At 40.1% G+C, this 21,541-nt stretch overlaps 3 protein-coding genes across 3 annotated transcripts; 2 read left to right on the plus strand and 1 right to left on the minus strand.

The window, feature by feature from the left end:
• The first annotated feature begins 13,179 nt into the window (after positions 1–13,179).
• On the plus strand, positions 13,180–14,828 carry LOC115663753 (UDP-glycosyltransferase 79B9-like). Its single transcript, XM_030585733.2, has one exon. The coding sequence runs from the start codon at positions 13,278–13,280 to the stop codon at positions 14,673–14,675; it is 1,398 nt and encodes a 465-aa protein (XP_030441593.2). The 5' UTR covers positions 13,180–13,277; the 3' UTR covers positions 14,676–14,828.
• Positions 14,829–15,674: 846 nt separating this feature from the next.
• LOC115663754 (anthocyanidin 3-O-glucoside 2'''-O-xylosyltransferase-like) lies at positions 15,675–17,515 on the plus strand. The gene has a single exon (XM_056311986.1). The coding sequence runs from the start codon at positions 15,949–15,951 to the stop codon at positions 17,332–17,334; it is 1,386 nt and encodes a 461-aa protein (XP_056167961.1). The 5' UTR covers positions 15,675–15,948; the 3' UTR covers positions 17,335–17,515.
• A 2,266-nt stretch (positions 17,516–19,781) lies between these two features.
• On the minus strand, positions 19,782–20,356 carry LOC115667484 (signaling peptide TAXIMIN 2-like). Its single transcript, XM_030589059.2, has 2 exons — positions 20,107–20,356; positions 19,782–20,019 (listed from the first exon to the last, which is right to left on the minus strand). The coding sequence occupies exons 1-2, from the start codon at positions 20,202–20,204 to the stop codon at positions 19,896–19,898; spliced, it is 222 nt and encodes a 73-aa protein (XP_030444919.1). The 5' UTR covers positions 20,205–20,356; the 3' UTR covers positions 19,782–19,895.
• Positions 20,357–21,541: the final 1,185 nt, after the last annotated feature.

The following is a 21,541-nucleotide window of genomic DNA, read 5'->3' on the forward strand; positions in this document are numbered from 1 at the left end:
TGTCAAAAGAAAACAACCTGGCCCGACCCGAAAATTTTCGGCCTTTTCGGGGTTGAGCCTTAGTTTGTTTCGGGTAACAGTTAAAAAAGATTGGGTATTATTGTTATGGATCTGTTGGGCTCGTTTTATACCCGAGCCCAAACACAGAAACAATAACAATATTAAACCCTACCCTCAACCGCCGTACAGTAGAAGGACGAACGTAGTGCGCCTTCTTCTTCCATCGGTGAGAACACAATTAGAATTGTGGTCTCCTTTCCTCCTCTCGCTCGCACGGTCCTCCGGTAGGCCAAAGGCGTCTTTGAATTGCCGACCGCAAAGGTGACCGTCACGATGAATCCCATGACGAGGCTTCACGATGATGATGGGGAATCGATTTGGGATGAACTACTTATGGCGTTTTGGGAGCCGGGATGAAGCGACGTCTTCAGATCCATGGAAGCAAAATGAAAATGAGGGTTAAGAGTCGAATCCTTTGGTTAAGAAGGTTCTGGCTCTCAGCACTCGGAAGAATTACCCTTGTTTCGACGTTGATCCTTAGGCGAGACTCGTCGAACTTCAGAGCGCTAACGTCATCCATCTTTCTGACAAAAAAAAATGCCGTCCATCGTGCTCACCTTTGTATTCGCTTTTGTTTCGCTGCTGATGATCCACTACAAAAAGATGGGTTTTGCAGCAAGAATTTGCCGATGGTCTTCCATTGTTGCCATTGCTGCAGTTTTAGTGTTGTTCTTGTCCAGCTCGGCTTTCCATCAATGGTGAGGCACAAATTTCGGTGAGTTCCTAAGAGGCGACAATGGTATAACACTGTTCCCCGAGAGTTCGATCTTGGGCAAAAGAAAATTGTATTCTTTTGAACTTACTTGTACTGAATGACAAAGTTATGGCAAATGGCGTGGATTGATCAAATGAATGCTGCGTTTTTGCTTATGAAACAAGAACCCGACCCGGACAAACACGACCCGACCCGATAAGATTGTTGGGGTTATGTTTTTGTTCAGGTCGGGTCAGTCCGGGTCAAGCACACATGTGTAGTGTTTCGGGTCCGGTTGGGTATTATGAAAGCCCGCCCCAACCCGACCCGTTGACACCCCTAGTCTTTTGTAGTTGAGTATTGACTTTTTCATATTCAAACTACAATGGGACTTGTCCTCGAAGAAGCCTCTTTTAGGTAAATTTTGAGCAAACAGAACTCTTATAATATATAGGCTTTACTAACATAACAGTCTTTGTGTCACTTTGAGAGTAATAATAAGATGTGAGTCACAAATTCTTAAAGGAATGGACCCCGCAATAATTTATAATAATTTGTTATTTGTTTATTTATGGTCCAGAATAAACTGTTACCCAATCATTTATTATTATGGGATAAGTGCACTAGAAATTCTAAAACTTATCACGAAAGTACAATCGAATCCTAAAACTTAAAAAAAATGCAATCAAGTCCTAAAACTTATCACGAAAATACAATCGAGTTTTAAAATTTTCAAAATGCGCACTGTCACCCAATCATTTATTATTATGGGATAGGTGCACTAGAAGTCCTAAAATTTATAACGAAAGTTCAATCGAATTCTAAAAATTTCAAAAAGTGCAATCAAGTCCTAAAACTTGTCACGAAAATACAATTGAGTCCTAAAACTTATCACGAAAGTGTAATTAAGTCCTAAAATTTTCAAAAAATGCAATCAACGAAAGGACTTAATTTGACCAATTTGACAAGTTTTAGGATTTGATTGCACTTTTGAAGTTTTAGAACTCAATTGCATTTTGCCATAAGTTTTAGGACTTAATTGCACTTTTGAAAGTTTTAGGACTCAATTGCTTTTTTGCGATAAATTTTAGAACTTTTACTGCACTTATCCCTTATATTATTTAGATATTACGTGTTGTCATAAAAATAATTTGTCGCATGAGCAAGTATGTGAATCAATCACAAGTCTCCTATATAAAAGTCAAATAACCGCATAAAAATATGTTTAAGTTGACTGAAATGTACGAACTCATTTAAGAAACTACACCACAAATTCTTTCTTGGTAAGTTTACTATAAGACAACTTATGCAACGATTATTACGAAACAAAAATGAAGATTGAGGTTATATTGTATGTCGTAAAATTTGAAAGATAATACTAAAAATGCTAAAATTAATATAAGAAATCGATAATTTTAGTAATGCAGCAAACTGTTGATGGGTATCGGATATAATTCCTTTGCTGGATTCCTCTATTTGCAGTATTACATCATCTGCATGATAACTTTATAAACTAATCTTATTATAGGTAACATTTATCACTTAAAAGTGTTGTGTAATAGAATTGCAAGGTAGCAGTCTGGCTCAAGCAAAATTATGGTGCATGAGCAACCGAGCTTAAGAAACTGAAAAGGGAAATCAATATGTTGACACAAAAATAATCCAGTCATCGATAAGCACATGCCTAGCGCGTGAGTGAGAACAAACACGTGCATGGCACATGAGTGTCATTGCCCATACGTCGGCTTATCAACAAACACATAAATTGACATATGGTAATCGACATTGGTATTCATCAATGCCACGTATCCAATTATCGAAATAAGAATGATGGATAGTCGGTAACCACTGATGTGAGCATCGACGACCAATAATTTGAAATTTAAAATCAGCAAGACAATTGTGGTCAAGGGCGCACATGTTGGAGGGAGCAGTTATCGCTTGAAAGCAAGATCGTGGGATGACCATCGTTATGAGAAAAGAGGATCATGGAGTAGTTCACATACAGCAACAGCAACAACAACCGTTTGAGAACATGTGTGCAAGACTTGAATTTGTACTTTAAATTGAATGAGTAATCCTCAATAGGCTCACTTCTCTTTGAATGATTGATTGAGAAATAAGGTCATTTGGCCTAAGTGTATGTTTAATCCATCGCTCATGCATGTGTTTGCTAGATGAATGATTAGGCTCAGTGCATGGTTCGGTGGGTAGCCCATGGTGGACACTTAGAACCAACTTTAAGGGTTAAGTGATATCGACCACCGTGTTGTGAATTGCAAATGGTGGCCGATTATCATTAACCGGTAATCAATCTTGGTCATTAGGAATGGGGGTGATCGAAACGCATGAAAGGCAAAGGCCAACCTCGAGCCAATTCAATGCTTTGATGATTCATTGTAATTGCTTTATTTAGATTGTATGCTTACACGTTGTTTATTGAAAATGCATGGTTCAAATGTAAAACCGACACCCATGAGACGAACCATGGTGGAGGAGGCCAAAAGCTTTGAAGATGATGGCAAAAGACCAATGTCCAATCCGGTCTCATTTTGTGCCCAATTCGTGTCACTCGAACATGTCTCGGTTTTTCATTTGTGTTGTAATAAATACCCAACGAGTTGCGAATTTTCTTTTCTTGCATTTAGATGAACTCGCCTTTTAATTACATTGGGTGTTTACTTTATGCAATGCCTTTCAATACAATTGTTTGTTAATTTCTTTTCTAGACGAAGATCGGATTAGTTCATAATCATAAATGGAAAACACAAAAACAAGATACATGATCATTTAGTGGATTAGGATTTTGACATGAAAATGATAAAAAACAAATGCATGACGACTTAGAAAACAACCAAATTAAGTTTAGCGGTACCGAAAAGGTGTTAGTGAAAACATTAACGTAATCTAATCCCCGAACTTAGATATCTCTGGTTTCGTAAAAATCGAAACGAAATTCCCGTGTTTCAATTGAGTATTCTAGCTGACCCCCAACAAAAGCTAGTGGCGACTCCTAATTGTTAAAAACATAAAATCAATCTCATGTCACGCGAGAGACAATCCACGTTCATTAAAAGTGAACCCAATGGGCAAAAAATCCAAAGAAAAACGCCTTTTTAAGCCGATATAATTTATTTATAGCATTTCCAATGAATAATTACCTTTAAACCCGCGCCCCGAGGCGGCCCTCGAGGGGTGGTCGCGACATGGATTGAAAAGATGTACTTGGAAAGTCAAAAAAGCAGCAGTGATTGGACTAGATGTTCAGTAAAACCTATCGAAAAACTTGCTGTAAGCAAAGACATTATCGGGAACATTGGTAGGCTTAAGAGATTCAGGAGGACCGATATCCTTTATAGGTACGCCATTAGGGAGAAAACCAGCTATAATGTAGGTATCTAAAAGAGTTATCGACATGAGGCCCCAAGAGAAAAAAAAGCAGTTAATCGATGGAGGCACCTAAAAAGCCCAGGTCCAAGTCACAAATTAGACTGCTAAGTTGTAGAGCAGTATTCAAAGATCATCTTTCATCCGCAACTACCATCTGTGGAAATCTGCTTCGAAAGAAGGAAAACCTCGAAAATGAGAGGGGTTGGTAGTCCAGATATCCATGATAGAAAGCCTCTGAATAGGAAACAGCTCCCCATGCCGTTGAGGAAAACATGGTTTAAGGGAGGCTGGAATTTGAAGATGACTTTGGAAACAGGGACCAAGGTCGAGACGCTCGATGTATTTTTTTATCAGGTTCAAAAGATGAAAACAGTCATTATCGGAGTGTTCATCTCTCTTTAAGCCATCAAAATTGGCGATATAATCCGTAGAAGAGTACTGAGGAGGATTGGGAGCCATGAAAAGTGATGAAGCGAGGAACAGAGAGAAACCCAAGGGGGGTTAGACCAAACGAGAATACTAGGGTTTAAAGAGGGAGATGAGGAAAGCGTAAAAATCAAATATTTCTGCGTATATACGTTTTCCCATGATAAACAGCAATTCAGAGGATGATGATTCGAAAGATGTAATCCATAATGACGATGAGGGCACCATGAGCTGGCCCGGCTGCAGAGTACGAAGCATCAGGGAGACAACACGCATGTTAGGATTACTAACAGAGGAAAAAAACGTGCATGATCAAAATTAGGGGTGATCGATTCCCGGTTCGGTCCAATGGAACCGGCCACTATTTCCACGGAAGAACTTCACTCACATCGATACAGTAAAGAATCCTCACAAACAGCCTTATAGCTTCTTCATACTCACCCTCTTCCATATAACCGACAATCAAGATAGCCCAAGAACTGAAGTCCCTTTAGAGCATTCCCTCAAACAATTTGCGAGCACTAACCAAGACCCGGTTAAGCATATGCAAACTGGGTCTCAACCCACTAAGCCGGATGTGTTTATGGAGCTCAAGTGCTCCGGCAAAGTCACTATTTGCCGTGCACTCTTTGATCAATGAAACGTAAATATCGGGTGAAACAGTCACGCCGGGGCCATCCCATAAATGCAAAACGTCTGGGGTCGCACTCGAGGCATTGTTTTTCTTCCTCTGGATCAGAATTTTGCGACCTTCAGAGGCGGTTTGAGGGTGATTCGTGGAAGGGTTCATTTGCGGGGTTGAAGTTTGGAGTATGAGAGGGCGGGTGCGAAGCATTTTGGGGCTGCGAAGAGAAAGATGGATAGGAGTGGGGGGCTCGTCGGAGAATGATATTTGGTGGCGCACATATCATCAATGAAATAAAAAATTAAAAATATATATGTAGTCGATCCGATTCCCTTTGGAATCGGAAACCGAACCGCCCAGACATCAGTTCCACTTTTAGGAATCGGGAACCAGACCGACACTCTCGAGAACTGGACCAAATCCGCCGGTTCGGTCCGGTTCGGGCAGTTCTCGGTTCGGGCGATCCATTTTGCACATCCTTAATCGAGGTACTATTTTAAAAGAATTAAAAGAACTTTTAATTCTTCTAAAAAGGGACTTATAAAAAGATGTTTCATTGGAATTTCCCTGTTACGAAATGTCTTTTACCGAAAGTCATTTTTCGGCTTTTAATTAAGGAGACCAAAGTTTTGCGTTAACTCTGGACAGAAAATATCACAATCACAAGCAAAAGGAATCAACACTTTCGAATTCAAATTGAATTGTACAGGCTAAAACCGTGATGAAATTTAATCAACAATGAGGTCTGGAAAGTATAGACTCGATTAAGTAACCAAACATAACCAGATTCTGCTGGAATTTAATGGATGGCACAACCTAAGAACTTAAAGATACTATGCCAGAATTTAATCGAAAACGCAGCACCCAGGATAGAGATACATGCCGAAATTTAATTGACGACGTGAATCAAAAAACTACGGCTAAGGAAATTTAAAGTATAGTGCAGGAAAACTAAAGATAATTGAAAAATAACATTGTGTTTGATTTGTGCGCAGGGGTCTTTCTGATGGATGATTGGTGGTATTTATAATGGTTATGAAGTAACGGCCTTCTGACGATTTTCGGCGATTACATTCCCTTTAGTAAATCTTGTCGATCACCTCCATGTTTCTATATTTCCACGAGTCTCGCACCCATGTTCTTAAACAGTTGTTGTTGCCGTATGTGAGCTGCTCCATGATCCTCTTTTCTCGTAACGATGGTCGTACCACGATCTTGCTTTTAAGGGATAACTACTCCGTTCAAAAATGTGCGCCATTGACTTCAACTGTCTTGTTGGTTTTAAATTTCAAATTATTCATTACCGATGCTCATATCAGTGGTTACCGACGATCCGTCATCGTATTTCGATAATTGGATACGTGACATTGATGAATACCAATGTCGATTACCATATGTCAATGCATGTGTTTGTCAATAAGCTAGCATATGTGCAATGACACTCATGTGCCATGAACGTGTTTGTTCTCACTCACGCGCTAAGCATGTGCTTATCGATGAGTGGATTATGTCCACTGTTTTGTAAATAGCAGTAACAAAGCCAGATATTTTCACATCATATTATATCTACTATTTGGTATCAATAGCATATCAGTGCAAATAAACCTAAAAATTGCACAAACGGAGATGGTAAGAATCTCTCACGACATTCTTGCCTACTTCATTTTATTTGCTTAGTTTTTATTTTTTTTCCCTCTCTTTTTTTTTATTTCTTTTCTCCCCTTCCATCATTCTCTAATAAATTTTTATTAAATATTAAACTATACTAATATATGTATAATACGGAATAAATACAAATACTAAATATAAGTACTATTGCGGATTTGGACCACCGGCTACGACATCAGTGGTGAACTGCAGTAACTGCCACCTTCGTCGCCATTGGTTTTTTTTTTACGTGTCGAACACAAGTCTTCTTTTTTCATTATCGATTTGTTTTTCTCTTCCACCTCAACACCAAAAGCGGGAGATGAAATAAAAAAACAAAAAGTAAATAGGAAGTGGGAAGTGGGACAATCACAAGGTGCCCTTAACATAAATTAAGAAAATCAGAAGTAGTCACGGTGCGTAAGCAGAGCCCAATAGGCCCAAAAATTAAAGAATAACGATCTCTATCTCATTATTGAAGTGAAAGTTAAAGATCAAGACCATTACTTTATATACACAAGAGATTTTTAACATGAAAAAGTCCTTTTTATTTCTTTCTTTTTTAATATATTTGAGTGTTCCAGTATTTATTCTAAAGAAATTTAGATTATTAAAGAGGCAGGGTGATTTATATTCGGTATCCCAATATGTATGTATGTTTTGGTCCTACGTGTTATTGAAGAAATTAATACAATTAGTTGAGAGCAAGATGTCCACAGCATTACTCTTTAATTAAATGGATTAAAAATGGGTTCTTTCCAAATCCACTACTACCCTTCATTAATTGGCGTTTGATTCAAGAGGGTGCTATTTCCACCCCTATATAACTAAATCCACTCAATTTTTACCAAAAAGATAAAATTGCCATCAATCATTAATTTGCAATTTAATGCGGTGACCCCAAAATCTTTACTTTCTTTTTCTATAATTTCAAATGTTTAGTTTTTGTATATTGTAGGTATCCATGTATATACAAGGCACTATGTTTTTTCATTGTTAGATTTTACTTCCATCAAAATTAGTTTTGTCAAAAAGAGAAATTTCAAAGAGACCTAGTTTTTTTTTCTATGTTGTTGAGCAAATTTATGGATAAATTGTCAAGTAGAATCTAGTAAAAATTTAACATAGCCAATTTTAACATAATCACTTGTTTATAAATTTTCGCTTTTGTTTTACATATCACTATCAAACCCATTCTTATCAGCTTTCCTTTATATACATATACATATAACGGGATGATTGGATGAAGCAAAAAAAACCCTCTTAGAAGATTTTCCAAAATAAAATCACAGTTACATCCGCCAACATGAAACTTTAAAAAATGAAATTTGATTAAATCAAAACATTGCATAAAATAAGGATTTTTTTGAAGAAATGCTAGTGAAATCTCATTGTTTTGAATTGGCAAAAATTAATCATCCATGAAGTATTTAAGGAAAAATATCAAGATGTCTCATTGTGCATAATGTTTTTACTGTACTCCTAGATATTCACGTAACGTCTTACACACTCAGTGTAAAAGTATCTCTCTAATAGTAAGGAAAAATGATAAATCCTTTAATATAGTAAATAAGGAGACTTGATATATAGTTTAGACTACTGACATTAAAAAATAAAAGATGCACCAAGAAGGAGAGCTTTTGAGATAAAAGGGACAAAGAATAGATAAGTTGTTACAAGAGCAATAATGAAGAAGAGACTTTTATGTTTTTTACTATATCAAATAATGTCCTTTTTCCTTACTATTGGCGGACATACTTTTACACGGAGCACGCAAAACCTTATAGGAATATCTAAGAATACACTAAAAAAATTCTTAGCTCACTGAAAATATGATGTAAAATATTTAATTATGGCAACTAGATGCTAAATAAAAATAGAAAAAGAAGGAATGGGTCACTTTAAGCCGTGGCAAAAATTTCTTTTGAATATATCATTGAAAATGTTTTAACATATTATTTAATTATGGCAACTAGATGCTAAATAAAAATAGAAAAAAGAAGGAATGGGGCAATCACTTTAAATAGCAATTGAATTATCGAGGACAATTTTGTCTTTTTAATGTAAATGGCATTGATTTAGTCATATAAAAGGTGAAAATAGCGTCATTTCTATGTATATTCTAAATTTTAGGCATTCATATTTCAGCCAACGCCATTAATATATTCGACCAAAAACAGCCATTAATACATGAGTGGTCCATGACCCTTTTACTACTTAGGCTTTAGTTTTGTAGGCTGATGCGTGAAGCTTGTAGGGTTGGTTTCTTCTGTGCGTCCCCAGACGGAGCACTTATTTCCAACGACAGTGGAAAAATCTCTGCAAATTACAGAGATATTATTGTTTTTGGATTCTTCCGCCCAAGACTCACGTTCACTCCTTCTTCACCACAAAATCCAACTACTCCTTGAGAGACTCGAACACCACAAAATGAACTGCCCAATGTTAGAGCAGATGCTTCTAGGCTTTTCCGACAGAAATTGATGATGATTTTGACAAGATCTGATGGATGAGAAGAGTGAAGTGGGTCAGTTGGTGAAGAAGAACCATGCGAAGTGGAGAGAGGTTCTGGTGAGCCCGAACATCATCAGTGGCCACATTGATAGGTTTATTCAGAATCTGCAAGATATTCAAGTTAAAAATTAGAGGTATTGATATAGAGAGATCCTAAACAGCTTCACAACTTCGAGTTTGGTGAAGGGCAAATTGATATCAAGAGAAGTGATCGTGGAGATGGGCTTGACTCATGCAATTAGCGGCGAAGATAAGTTTGACTTACAGGATCTTTGGAATGGTTTTTTCTTCATGGAAATAGATTTTGCTTCCTAACTTAACAAAACTTTTCGAACTCATGTAAGAAACTCCGCCACAAATTCTTTCTTGATTAGTTTTCTATAAGATAACTTATGCAATGATTATTACGAAACAGAAATGAAGATTGAAGTTTTATTGTATGTTGTAAAATCTGAAAGATAATACTAAAAATGCTAAAATTGGTATACGAAATTGATATTTTAGTAATGCAGCAAACTGTTCATGGGTATTGGATGCAATTGCTTAGTTGGATTCCTCATTTTGTAGTATTACATCATCTGCATGATAACTTTTTTTTGGAACCAATCATCATAACTTTATGAACTAATCTTATTACAGGTAACATTTCTCTCTTGAAAGTGTTGTGTACTAGGATTGCAAGGTAGCAGTCTGGCTCGAGCATAATCATAGTGCAAGAGCAGCCGAGCTTAAGAAAATGAAAAACGGGAAATCAATGTATCTACAAAGGCTTTAGCCACAAAATACCAAGTAATTTTAAATTGTAGCAATTTTGGCTCGAGCAAAATCATGGTGTGCTTCTTGTGGTCGTTATTTCTTGAACTTCAAATCAGCGGTTCTTTTGTCGCCGACAGGGACACACAACCACTTTTCAAGGTTATATCGATGTCGATAAGTACTCCTACATTAAATACTAGACTCTAGGAGGCAAATCTCTTTCTATTGACAATTAGATTTCCACGTGAAAGCACAAGAACCTAACGAAACCGTATTACTACATTAAATACTAGACGCTAGGAGTAGGGGCACATCCCTATCTGTTGATAGTTAGGTTTGCACGCGAAAATTCAAAGCTAACCGAACGAAACTCTATAGGGGTGATCGATCTCAAGTTGGATCAGTTCTCCCATGTAACCTCCGATTCAAAAAAATTGAAAGCAGGAACCAAACCGATAACTTTACAAAACTTTTCGGAATATGTACCGTGACTTGTCTTTTGTAGTTGAATATTGACTTTTTCCATATTCAAAATATAATGTGACTCGTCCCCGAAGAAGCCTCTTTTCAGTAAATTTTGAGTAAATAGAATAACACTTGCCACTCTCATAATTATATTATTTAGATATCACTTGTTACCATAAAAATGGATTTGGCCAATTGGAATGTCCTATAGAAATTTTACAAATTACAAAATGAGCATTTATGTGAATCAACCACGAGCCTCCTTTTTAAAAGTCAAATAACAACATAAAAACACGTTTAAGTTGATTGAAATGTCCGAACTCATGTAAGAAACTCCGCCACAAATTCTTTCTTGATTAGTTTTCTATAAGATAACTTATGCAATGATTATTACGAAACAGAAATGAAGATTGAAGTTTTATTGTATGTCGTAAAATCTGAAAGATAATACTAAAAATGCTAAAATTGGTATACGAAATTGATATTTTAGTAATGCAGCAAACTGTTCATGGGTATTGGATGCAATTGCTTAGTTGGATTCCTCATTTTGTAGTATTACATCATCTGCATGATAACTTTTTTTTGGAACCAATCATCATAACTTTATGAACTAATCTTATTACAGGTAACATTTCTCTCTTAAGTGTTGTGTACTAGGATTGCAAGGTAGCAGTCTGGCTCGAGCATAATCATAGTGCAAGAGCAGCCGAGCTTAAGAAAATGAAAAACGGGAAATCAATGTATCTACAAAGGCTTCAATCACAAAATACTAAGTAATTTAAACGATTAATATCACGAAAAACCCCAAACTGGTACACCTATGATAATTTTACCTCAAACTAATTTTTTTACCACGAAAAACTCAAAACTGGTACACCTATGATAAATTTACCCCAAACTAATTTATAAACCACCAAAAACTCCGAACCGGTATATTTGTGACAAATTTACCCTTCGTTAGTTTCCATTAAATTGAATTAATACAAAAAAAAAATCATAAACCTACACGCTTGTGACAAACGGAGGGTAAAACATAAAATTGGTACATCCATCAATTGCCGCATGTTATTTAACAAAGCAATTTGATAGTAAAATTTAACGAAAATAAACTAAGAGTAAATCTGTCACAGGTGTATCGGTTTGGGATTTTTTATGATCAAAAAATTAATTTGTGATAAAATTGTCACAAGCGTATCAATTTTGGATTTTTCGCGGTATTAACCCTAATTTAAAATTGTAGCAATTTTGGCTCGAGCAAAATCACGGTGTGCTTCTTGTGGTCGTTTTTTCTTGAACTTCAAATCAAAGGTTCTTTATGGCCGACAAGGACACATAACCACTTTTTAGGTTAAATCGATGTCGATAATTACTCCTACATTAAATAGTAGACTCTAGGAGGCAAATCCCTATCTAATGACAATTAGATTTCCACGTGAAAACACAAGAACCTAACAAAACCATGCTCCTACATTAAATACTAGACTCTATGAGTAGGAGCACATCCTTATCTGTTGATAGTTAGATTTGCACGCGATTGGATCGCCACGTTAGCATTTTCCGATCAAAATTGATCGGAAGGAGTACATTAGCAAATTGTCAAAAGGTTTAAGATTGACTTGGCACAAGTGCAATACGTTTGTGATTCTTTTGGTAATTTTCCCGTCAGAATGCGAGTAAACATCTTAATTAAGTTGACCATTTTCAATAATCGATAATAGTTTGACACATTAGTTAATTAATTGATTTTTGTAGACCAGTAGTTTAGTAAGTTTTGGGTTTCTCATTTTTGTCATTTTTGTAATTATTGAATACAAGTGTACAAATAAGCCGTCTACCTAATGATACTTTGGGTAGAGATAGGGGGAAAAATACAAAAAAGTCTTAAACCTATTGCACTTGTGCCAATTCAGTCATAAACATTTCAATTGTACTAATTGAATCCTAAACCTTTTGACGATTTGTCAATGTAATCCATCCGACTAATTTTAGCTAAAAATCACTGACATGGACGCCAGCCATCCTACATGGCATGACCAGCGCTGACGCGAACAAGTTTTACAATTTTTTAATAATTTTTCTGAATTTTTTATTTATTTTTTTCTTTTCTCTTTTCTTTTCTTTTCTTTTCTTTTCTTTCTTTGTTTTTTTTTTTACAACTCTAGGCCGGCGAGGTCGCCGTCCAACCGTCACTAACCACAGGTGAGGGACTTTGTGCCCTCGGCCAACGAGGGCCACAACCCTCTCTTTGATCTGGGCAAGGCCTCGGAGGCCCTCGCCCAAATCTCGCCTGCGACTGGCAAGGGTCAGCCGGCAAGGGTCAACCGGCGTCCTCGCCAACCCACAATTGTGAAAAAAAAAAGAAAGGAAAGAAAAGAAAAGGGAAAAAATTTAGAAATATTTAAAAAGTAAAAATTATCCACGTCAGTGTCAATTGTGCCACATAGGATGGCTAGTGTCCAATGTCAGTGATTTCCAGCTAAAATTAGCTAGATAGAGTACATTGGCAAATCGTCAAATGATTTAGGACTCAATTGACATAACTGAAATATTTGAGACTGAATTGGCACAAATGTAATAGATTTAAGACTTTTTTGCTACTTTGTCCTACAGACAGGTGTTAGACCTCTCCCTCCTAGTCCTACTCATATAAATATTGGATCATCCAGATGCAAAAAACGCAATACAAGGCCAAAAGCAAACATGGAAAGCCCTAGAAACTCAAGAAAGCTTCGTGTAGTCATGTTCCCATGGTTCGCCATTAGCCACGGCACCCAATTTCTACATCTCTCAAACAAACTAGCCCAAAATGGGCACCGAGTGACCTTCTTATTGCCCCAAAAGGCGCAGCTTAAGTTGGAGCCACTAAACCAACACCAAGACCTCGTTCGCTTCTCCTCCATTACCGTCCCCCAAGTGGATGGCCTCCCTTCCGGCGCAGAGACCGCCTCTGATGTCCCCGTCCAACTTCACCGCTCACTCTACACCGCGTTCGACCAGACTCGAGATCAGATCCAGCCCCTTTTGATTGACCTCAAGCCGGACATCGTTTTCTTCGACTTTGCCCCTTGGATCCCCGCCATAACCCGGCCGTTGAACATCAAGGCGATATACTACGTTGCAACCGGTGTGGCAGGGCTTGGATTAAGGCTTACCCCGGCAAGGAGGATCTCAAAGGGAGTCACCATTGAAGAACTAATGCACCCACCACCGGGCTATCCGTCTTTGCGGGTCGTCCCCGAAGAGGCCTTTCAAGCGTTATTCCTCGCTGAAGATCTTGGAAGCGGAATGTCGTTCTACGACCGAATCACTACAAGCCTAAGGGAGTGCGATGCCATTGCCACGAGGACATATCATGAATTGGAAGGCAAGTATGGTGACTACCTCGGGGAGCAGTACGGGAAGCCAGTGCTCTACAGTGGACCCGTCATTCCTCAACCACAAGTGGAACACCTAGAAGAGAAATGGGCTTCTTGGCTGAACATGTTCGGGCCGAGCTCAGTGGTGTTCTGTGCATTTGGGAGCGAGATCAAGCTGACAAAAGAGAAGTTGCAAGAGATACTTCTAGGGTTTGAGCGAAGTGGCCATCCATTCCTTGTGGCTTTGGCCACTCCACAAGGATGCGATCGAATCGAAGAAGCATTTCCACATGGGTTTGGGGAGAGGACCCAAGAGAGAGGCTTGGTTAGTGGGGACTGGGTGCCACAGTCGCTGATACTGAAACACCCATCTGTTGGGTGCTTCGTCACTCATTGTGGGTATGCGTCGATGTGGGAGGCCTTGTTCAGTGACTGCAGGATATTGACGTTCCCACAGATTGCAGACCAGTTCATGACTTCGAGGTTGATGGTGGATGAGTTGAGGGTTGCTGTTGAAGTGAAGAAAGAAGGGGAGAGAGAGAGTTTCCTGAGCAAGGAGAGCTTGAGTGAGGCCATCAAGTTAGTGATGGACAAAGACGGTGAAGTAGCGTCGAGGCTTAAAACCAACCATGCTAAATTGAAGGATGTTATAGCTGGGGAAGGCTTGCAAGAAAGGTACATGCGTACTTTCCTTCAGAATCTGCAATCCCTTTTGGTGACTGCAAAACCATCTCACACTTGACAGCACGGAAAGAGCATCAGATTATTAGTCTCGATCGATTCGCTGGTCGCTAGTGGTGGTTTTCGAGTGGCAATGTAGCTTTATTTTCGTCCTATCGCTTATCCCTATTTGTACGCACGGTCTTCAAAACCTAGCGTTGTGATGGTATATCTTCACTAAATACTAAATAGTGAAGCGAAGCATAAAAGTAATATTCCCAAATTCTGAAATTGGGTTCCTCATTTTCAAGTCATCAACGGGAATCTTAGTCCATGAATTATTCATAATCCATCTTAGGCTCCATTAACTCGAATGACTTTTTTCATACGAATACAAGAATTTCCTCGATGATTCGGCTTTGGCAAATTGTCAATGCTATATATTCTACCAATTAACACATAACCGTTTCCCAATCTGACTTTGGAGTGGACCGGCGGTTTTGAATATGATGAGAAACCGAATATAAAGTACGTTCAAACGAAAAACTACAACGTGAAGCTCTTCTAAGGATCTCCGACTTTGTGCTCAGCTGAAGTAGAGGAAGAAAAATGTTAAATGGATAAATGTCATGAATGGCTAAATTAATTAGAAGAATCTTGCATTTTGATACCATGCACCAGGGGGATTAAAAGGTCCCCACTTTTGTCAACGATCCTGCTCATAAACCTAAAGGAGCATAAATGAGTGTAAAGATTGATGGCGACCGCAACTTGTATCCGCGAGATTAAGAAAGGCAATGAAGAATCGGGTTCAAATCACGTAGAGGATCTCCTAATCAATAAAACCAGAAAAAAAAATGGGGAAAAAAGAGAGATGGATGAAGAAAAATCAGATAGGGAGATATCATCAACAAGGAAACTTCTCAGTGAACCACCGGAGGATCTTGATGGGAAGCTTGAGAAGGCTCACGGCCAGCTTTGCCACCCCGACACAGCATATGCAGCAAGGGCACAAGCAACTCAGTACGGTCCTGTGTGATTAGCAAAAGAACGTCGTTGCCATCATCTCTTAATGTCCTATGATCTCTCTCGTGGCTTTTTTCACTCCTTGTAAAGCGAAAAACACGAGGCATCTCAAAGTCGGGGTCAAGCATTCCTGTCTCGTCCGGCTTTCACGTTCGTCAGATATAGACCAGGAGTTGCTCATCATCAGTCCGTTACATCCGACCCCGTCAATCCCATTCTTCGCGAAAGGGTCGATCCAGCACACGAATCTTGAAGTCCAGGGATCTAAGAACTAAAACGACCAATGCGTTGATGCACGTAAAGGGAAAAAAAATCAAGAAGAATTACTGATGGCAATGTCGGAGGAGACGAATTCGAAGTTTCACGTAGCCATGTTTCCATGGTTCGCAGTTGGTCACATGACCCCGTTCCTCCACCTCTCCAACGAGCTCGCCGAGTGGGGCCACAAGATCTCCTTCTTCTTGCCCAGGAAAGCCTCAATTCTCTTGGAAAACCTCAATCTACACCCCGACCTCATCGCCTTCCACCCGGTCACCGTCCCCTCGGTCGCCACCCTCCCTCTGGGGACTGAAACCGCCTCCGACATCCCCTTCTCCGATAGTCCCTCGCTCGCGACCACCATGGACCTCACCCGCCCCCAGTTAGAGGTCTTGCTGCAGGCCCTGCGGCCCGACTTCTTCTTCTACGACATGGCCTACTGGATCCCCCAAGTGGCCAGACCGCTCGGCATCAGGACAGTCTGCTACAATGTTGTTTCCGCGGCCACGATCGCCATCGTCCCGGCACAGGAGGTGACCCTCGGGAAACCCCTCACGGAGGAAGAGCTGGCGAAGCCACCCGAAGGGTACCCATCAAAGACTGTCGTGCTGCGTGGCAGCGAAGCCCGATCCCTCGTATTCGTAACCCTGCCTTCCGGCGACAACATAACGTTCCACGGGCGCATCACGACTGCCATGCGAGAGTGCGACGCGATCGCCATGCGTACGTGCCAAGAAATAGAAGGGGACCTGTGTGCCTACATCAGCAGTCAATACGGTAAGCCTGTCTTCTTGACTGGCCCGGTCTTGCCTGAGCCGGCGAGGAAGGAGCTGGACGAGAAGTGGGCCGAGTGGCTCGGCCGGTTCAAGCCAGGGTCCGTGGTGTTCTGCGCGTTTGGGAGCCAGCACGTTCTCGAAAAGGACCAGTTCCAAGAACTCCTGCTAGGGTTCGAGTCAACAGGCTTGCCATTTCTGGTAGCTCTCAGACCACCAATTGGGACGAACTCAGTAGAAGAAGCTTTTCCCGAGGGTTTCCAAGAGAGAGTCCAAGGGAGAGGAGTGGTTCACGGCGGTTGGGTCCAACAGCCACTGATCTTGAGTCACCCATCGGTCGGTTGCTTCGTGAGCCACTGCGGGTACGGGTCGATGTGGGAGTCGCTGATGTGTGATTGCCAAATAGTGATGGTCCCCCATCTGTGCGACCAGATCCTGAACACGAGGCTGCTGGCCGAGGAACTGAAAGTGGGGGTCGAAGTGGAGAGAGAAGAGAGCGGGTGGTTCTCGAAGGAGAGCTTGTGCAGAGCCATCAAGAGCGTGATGGACGAGAAGAGCGAAGTGGGTCAGCTGGTGAAGAAGAACCATGCGAAGTGGAGAGAGGCTCTGGTGAGCCCGAACTTCATCAGCGGCTACATCGATAGGTTTATTCAGAATCTGCAAGAGCTTCAAATGAAAAATTAGAGGTATCGATATACATAGAGAGAGATCCTGAAGGGCAAAGATAGCGAATGTGAAGTGGCCTTTCAAATTATGGAGATGGGTTTGACTCATGTAATCAGCGCGGAAGATAAGTTCGATGTACGTGATCTTTAGAATGATATTTTCTACATGGAAAGAGATTTTCCTTCCTAACTTTACAAAACTATTTGGGCCAATGTACCGCAACTTGTCTTTTGTAGTCGAGTATTGACTTTTTCATATTCAAACTACAATGGCACTTGTCCCCGAAGAAGCCTCTTCTCTAAGTAAAATTCGAGCAAATAGAATAGCTCTTGCCACTCTCATAATTATATCTTTTAAATATCACGTGTTGTCTTAAAAATAAATTCGGCACATTGGAACGTCCTATGGTAATCTTACAAATTACAAAATGAGCATGTATGTGAATCAATCACGAGTCTCCCCCACAAATTCTTTCTTGATTAGTTTACTGTAAGATAACTCATGCAACGATTATTACGAAACAAAAATGAAAATTGAGGTTACATTGTATGTCCTAAAATCTGAAAGATAATGCTAAAAATGCTAAAATTGGTGCAGCAAACTGTTGATGGGTATTGAATATAATTCCTTTGTTGGATTCCTCATTTTGCAGTACTCCATCATTTGCATGATAACTTTCTAAGCCATTCTTGTTATAGGTAACATTTCTCGCTTGATAGTGCTGTGTAATAGAATTGAAAGGTAGCAGGCTGGCTCGAGTAAAATCATGGTGCAAGAGCAACCGACCTTAGGAGGGAAAATTACTAAAAAAATTCTAAATCTATTGTAATTGTGCCAATTCAGTCTTAAATCTTTCAATTTGGTCAATTTAATTCTAAACATTTTGATGATTTGCCAATTAATAGTTCCGGCCAATTTTCCTTGGAAATCACTAACATTGACACCGGCAATGTCACATAAGACAGTTGGCACTGAGTGGACAATTTTTATAATTTTTTAAATGTAGTAATTTTGGCTTGAGTAAAATCATGGAATCACTATAGCACGACTCAATGGACCCAAGCATAGGCATGGGAGTCTCAGGCATGGGCCCTAGGGTCCGGGGTTTGGCCTCGATGGACCCGGGCTTTGGCACCGAGAACTTGGGCTTGACCTCGATATTACATGGCTTGGCATCCCACGCATAGGCACCGGTGTCCCGAGATCTAGCCTTGATAAACCTGGGCATGGCGGTCGAGGTCTCGCGCACGGCCTAGATAAACCTGAGCCAGGGTACCAAGGACCCAGCTCAGCTGCCAAAGGCCCAGGAATGAGCGTTGGGGTTCCCATGCCCGACCACATAGTCTTTGGTCCAAGTGCTAATACCTTTAAAAACATGATTTTTAATGTTTTAAAGAGGAAATTATTTTTCTGAATTTAAGTTTTGATAGGAAAACCTTTTCCGTTGACTTATTTTTCTAAGCAATCCAAACGCTGAAAAATAAGAAAAATGTTTTCCGCAAAACAGACAGAGCCCTAGAGTGTGTTCGTTTCACGAAAAATAAGTGATTTGGAAAATATTTTCCGAAAAATGATTGCTTATATCGTTTAGAAAAATTAGTCAACGGAAAATGTTTTCATCTCAGTAACAATCTATACCTAATTATTTTCATGGGCCATGAAAAACTTTTTCATTCATTTACTTTTGTAGGCGATACAAACAATTATTTTTTGAAAAATATTTTTCAAATCACTCATTTTTCGCGAAACGAACGCACCCTTAGTCTTAAAAGATTCGCGTGTTACTAGTGGTGGTCTTCGTGTGGGACGGTTGCCATTTGCGTCCTAGAAGATAGGGTATCCCTTTATCTCTACGCGTACGTATGGTCTTCAAAGTCTATGATTGTGATGGCTTGAATCGAAAATCACGAGGTCTGTTTAAAATAAGTAGGAAAGCGAATTGGCATAACAATATTCTTCAATTCTTATATTTTTGGGTTCCTCATTTTCAAGTCATCATCGGCAATCTTGATCGTTGAATTATTGACAATCCATATTACATTTCATTAACTCGAATGACTTTTCCACAGGAATACAAGCGTTTCCTAGATGATTTATCTTTGAGAATTTTTTTGGAATAGATACACTTTATCGTCATTTTTCTATGTTCCAAAATTGGTACACGATTGATTCTTAATCCGACTTTGAACTAGCTTGGTGGCTTTGAATACGATGAGCAACCGAACTTCAAGTACGTTCACAAGAAAAACTACAACATAAAAGCTCATCAAGGACCTGCCAATTTGAGCTCGATCGAAGTGTCTAAAGAAAAATTTTAAATGGCCAAGTATCGTGATCGGCAAAATTAATTAGGTAAGTCTCGCATTTTGGTACCATGCTCTAGAGAGACGTAAAAAGAAAACCTCATTTTTGGTCGACGATCCTATTCCTAATCTGAAATAAGCAAAAACGAGAAAGATTGATGATGATCAACAATAAAGAATCGGTGCAATCTCACATGGAGGATCTCAGAATCAATACACAGAAAAAATGGGGAAAACTAGAGAGAATGGAGAAGAGAAAATTCAAATAGGGAGAAATCAACATGGAATCTTCTCAATGAACCACCGGAGGATCTTGATGGGAAGCTTGAGGAGGCTCACGGCCAGCTTTGCCACCCCGAAGCAGCATATGCAGCATGGGCACAAGCAACTCAGCACAGTCCTGTTTGATTACCAAACGAACGTCGTTGCCATTAATGAGCAGAAGGGGATGGATTGTGAACAGAAAATGGAGGTGGAAAAAACTTACGCGAGGACCCAAACAACTGCACCCACTAGTGACAGAATCACGGCAACGAAAGCAAAGGGCAAGCCTATCAAGAATCCCAGAGGCTTGCACTCTCCCATTTTTCTCCGATCCAATCCTCCAAGATACGATGAAAAACCACTTTCAGAAAGCAGAACTGCGTATGGTTCTGAGCGGCGATGGAGAGATTATGGTGAGCTTGAATGTATATGCAGGGCGAAAAAGCAACGCGTATTGGAGCTACAAGATTGTGCGGAGTCAATGGATGTTTAATATTAGAGTCTACCCGCCATGATTGACGATTCTGGTGATAGAAGCTTCTTCTTGGTCTCCGTTCTTTTTCCGGAGCTTTGTCATGGTTTTGAAATTTCAAAGGAGCGTGCGAGACTCGCTTCTTCGGTTTACTCCACAAGAGATTCACGGACCTCATGGGCTACGAATGAAGATGAAACTTAACACGATGTATACATCAGATGAGAAGTTGATGATGGGTTTTTTGGAAAATACGGTGCAGCGTCAAGCACAGGCCCAAAGCATTTCAGAATCCATATTCCCAGAGACTCAAGCCCAGCCATGCAGTCCCAGGCTTCATGAGAGAGGCCTGTGGAATGGATGGGTCGGGTCGAAAAATGGTCCTATCAAATCGATCCATTTAACCAGTATTCGCCCATTTCTATACATTATTATTTCACCGACCCGGATCCAACTCCACCCCAGGCCCAAAGCAATTTCAGAATCAATATGCCCGGAGACTGAAGCCCAACCATGCAGCCCCAAGCTTAACCAGATAAGGCAGAGCCTATTTCCATTCTCAACCGGTTCGAACATCCCGCTTCGATCCCTCCCGGTCCGATCATTCGATCTTCATATCCCGATTTTCATGAAACCGGTTCGTCGCAAGAAAATGGGGACAGGGCTTCATATGGTTTCCCGGTTCGAACGAGCTTTCTGAAAATCGGGCTTCCCGTGAATATCGGGCAGAGCGCAACTATAGATGAGGCGTAGAGTAGTACGGCTTGGTTGAGAAGTTCTCATCACATTCTAATCTCTCAAGTCCAAGCGAACGATTCAATTTCAAAGGCAGTTCTGTTCATGGCGCGACTTTCGCTCCGCACCCTCTTCTCATCAGATCATTGGCATACGGAAGCAAAGGCGAAAGACCCAAAAAAAAAAAAAAACACATCACAAAATAGAACGAACACGGTCATTTTCTATTTTGTCGGAAGAAACCAATCTCGTACAAGGAAGCTGCTGCTGAATTTTTTCGCACGATGTTCGTGTCGATCGGTGATAGGAGGCGCCCGCATCATTATTACAGAAAAAAAAAGCCCATCGCTTGTCAACGGCACATTCATGGGACGAGCCAAATTAATTCGACTTTTTTTCGAATTCTAGCGATAGCCGATAATTTGATTGCGCTCCATAATTTCGTCCCATC

The sequence above is a fragment of the Syzygium oleosum genome, unplaced genomic scaffold (assembly GCF_021117445.2).
Source record: "Syzygium oleosum isolate NSW1041296 unplaced genomic scaffold, Sole_v2.1 Sole_v2.05, whole genome shotgun sequence".
NCBI classification, from domain to species: domain Eukaryota; kingdom Viridiplantae; phylum Streptophyta; class Magnoliopsida; order Myrtales; family Myrtaceae; genus Syzygium; species Syzygium oleosum.

Coding starts and splice junctions, on each gene's coding strand:
- LOC115663753 (XM_030585733.2), top strand. CDS start 13,278: ATGGAAAGCCCTAGAAACTCAAGAAAGCTTCGTGTAGTCATGTTCCCA.
- LOC115663754 (XM_056311986.1), top strand. CDS start 15,949: ATGGCAATGTCGGAGGAGACGAATTCGAAGTTTCACGTAGCCATGTTT.
- LOC115667484 (XM_030589059.2), bottom strand. CDS start 20,204: ATGGGAGAGTGCAAGCCTCTGGGATTCTTGATAGGCTTGCCCTTTGCT. Junction 20,020..20,106: donor GCAGTTGTTTGGGTCCTCGC/GTAAGTTTTTTC, acceptor GTAATCAAACAG/GACTGTGCTGAGTTGCTTGT.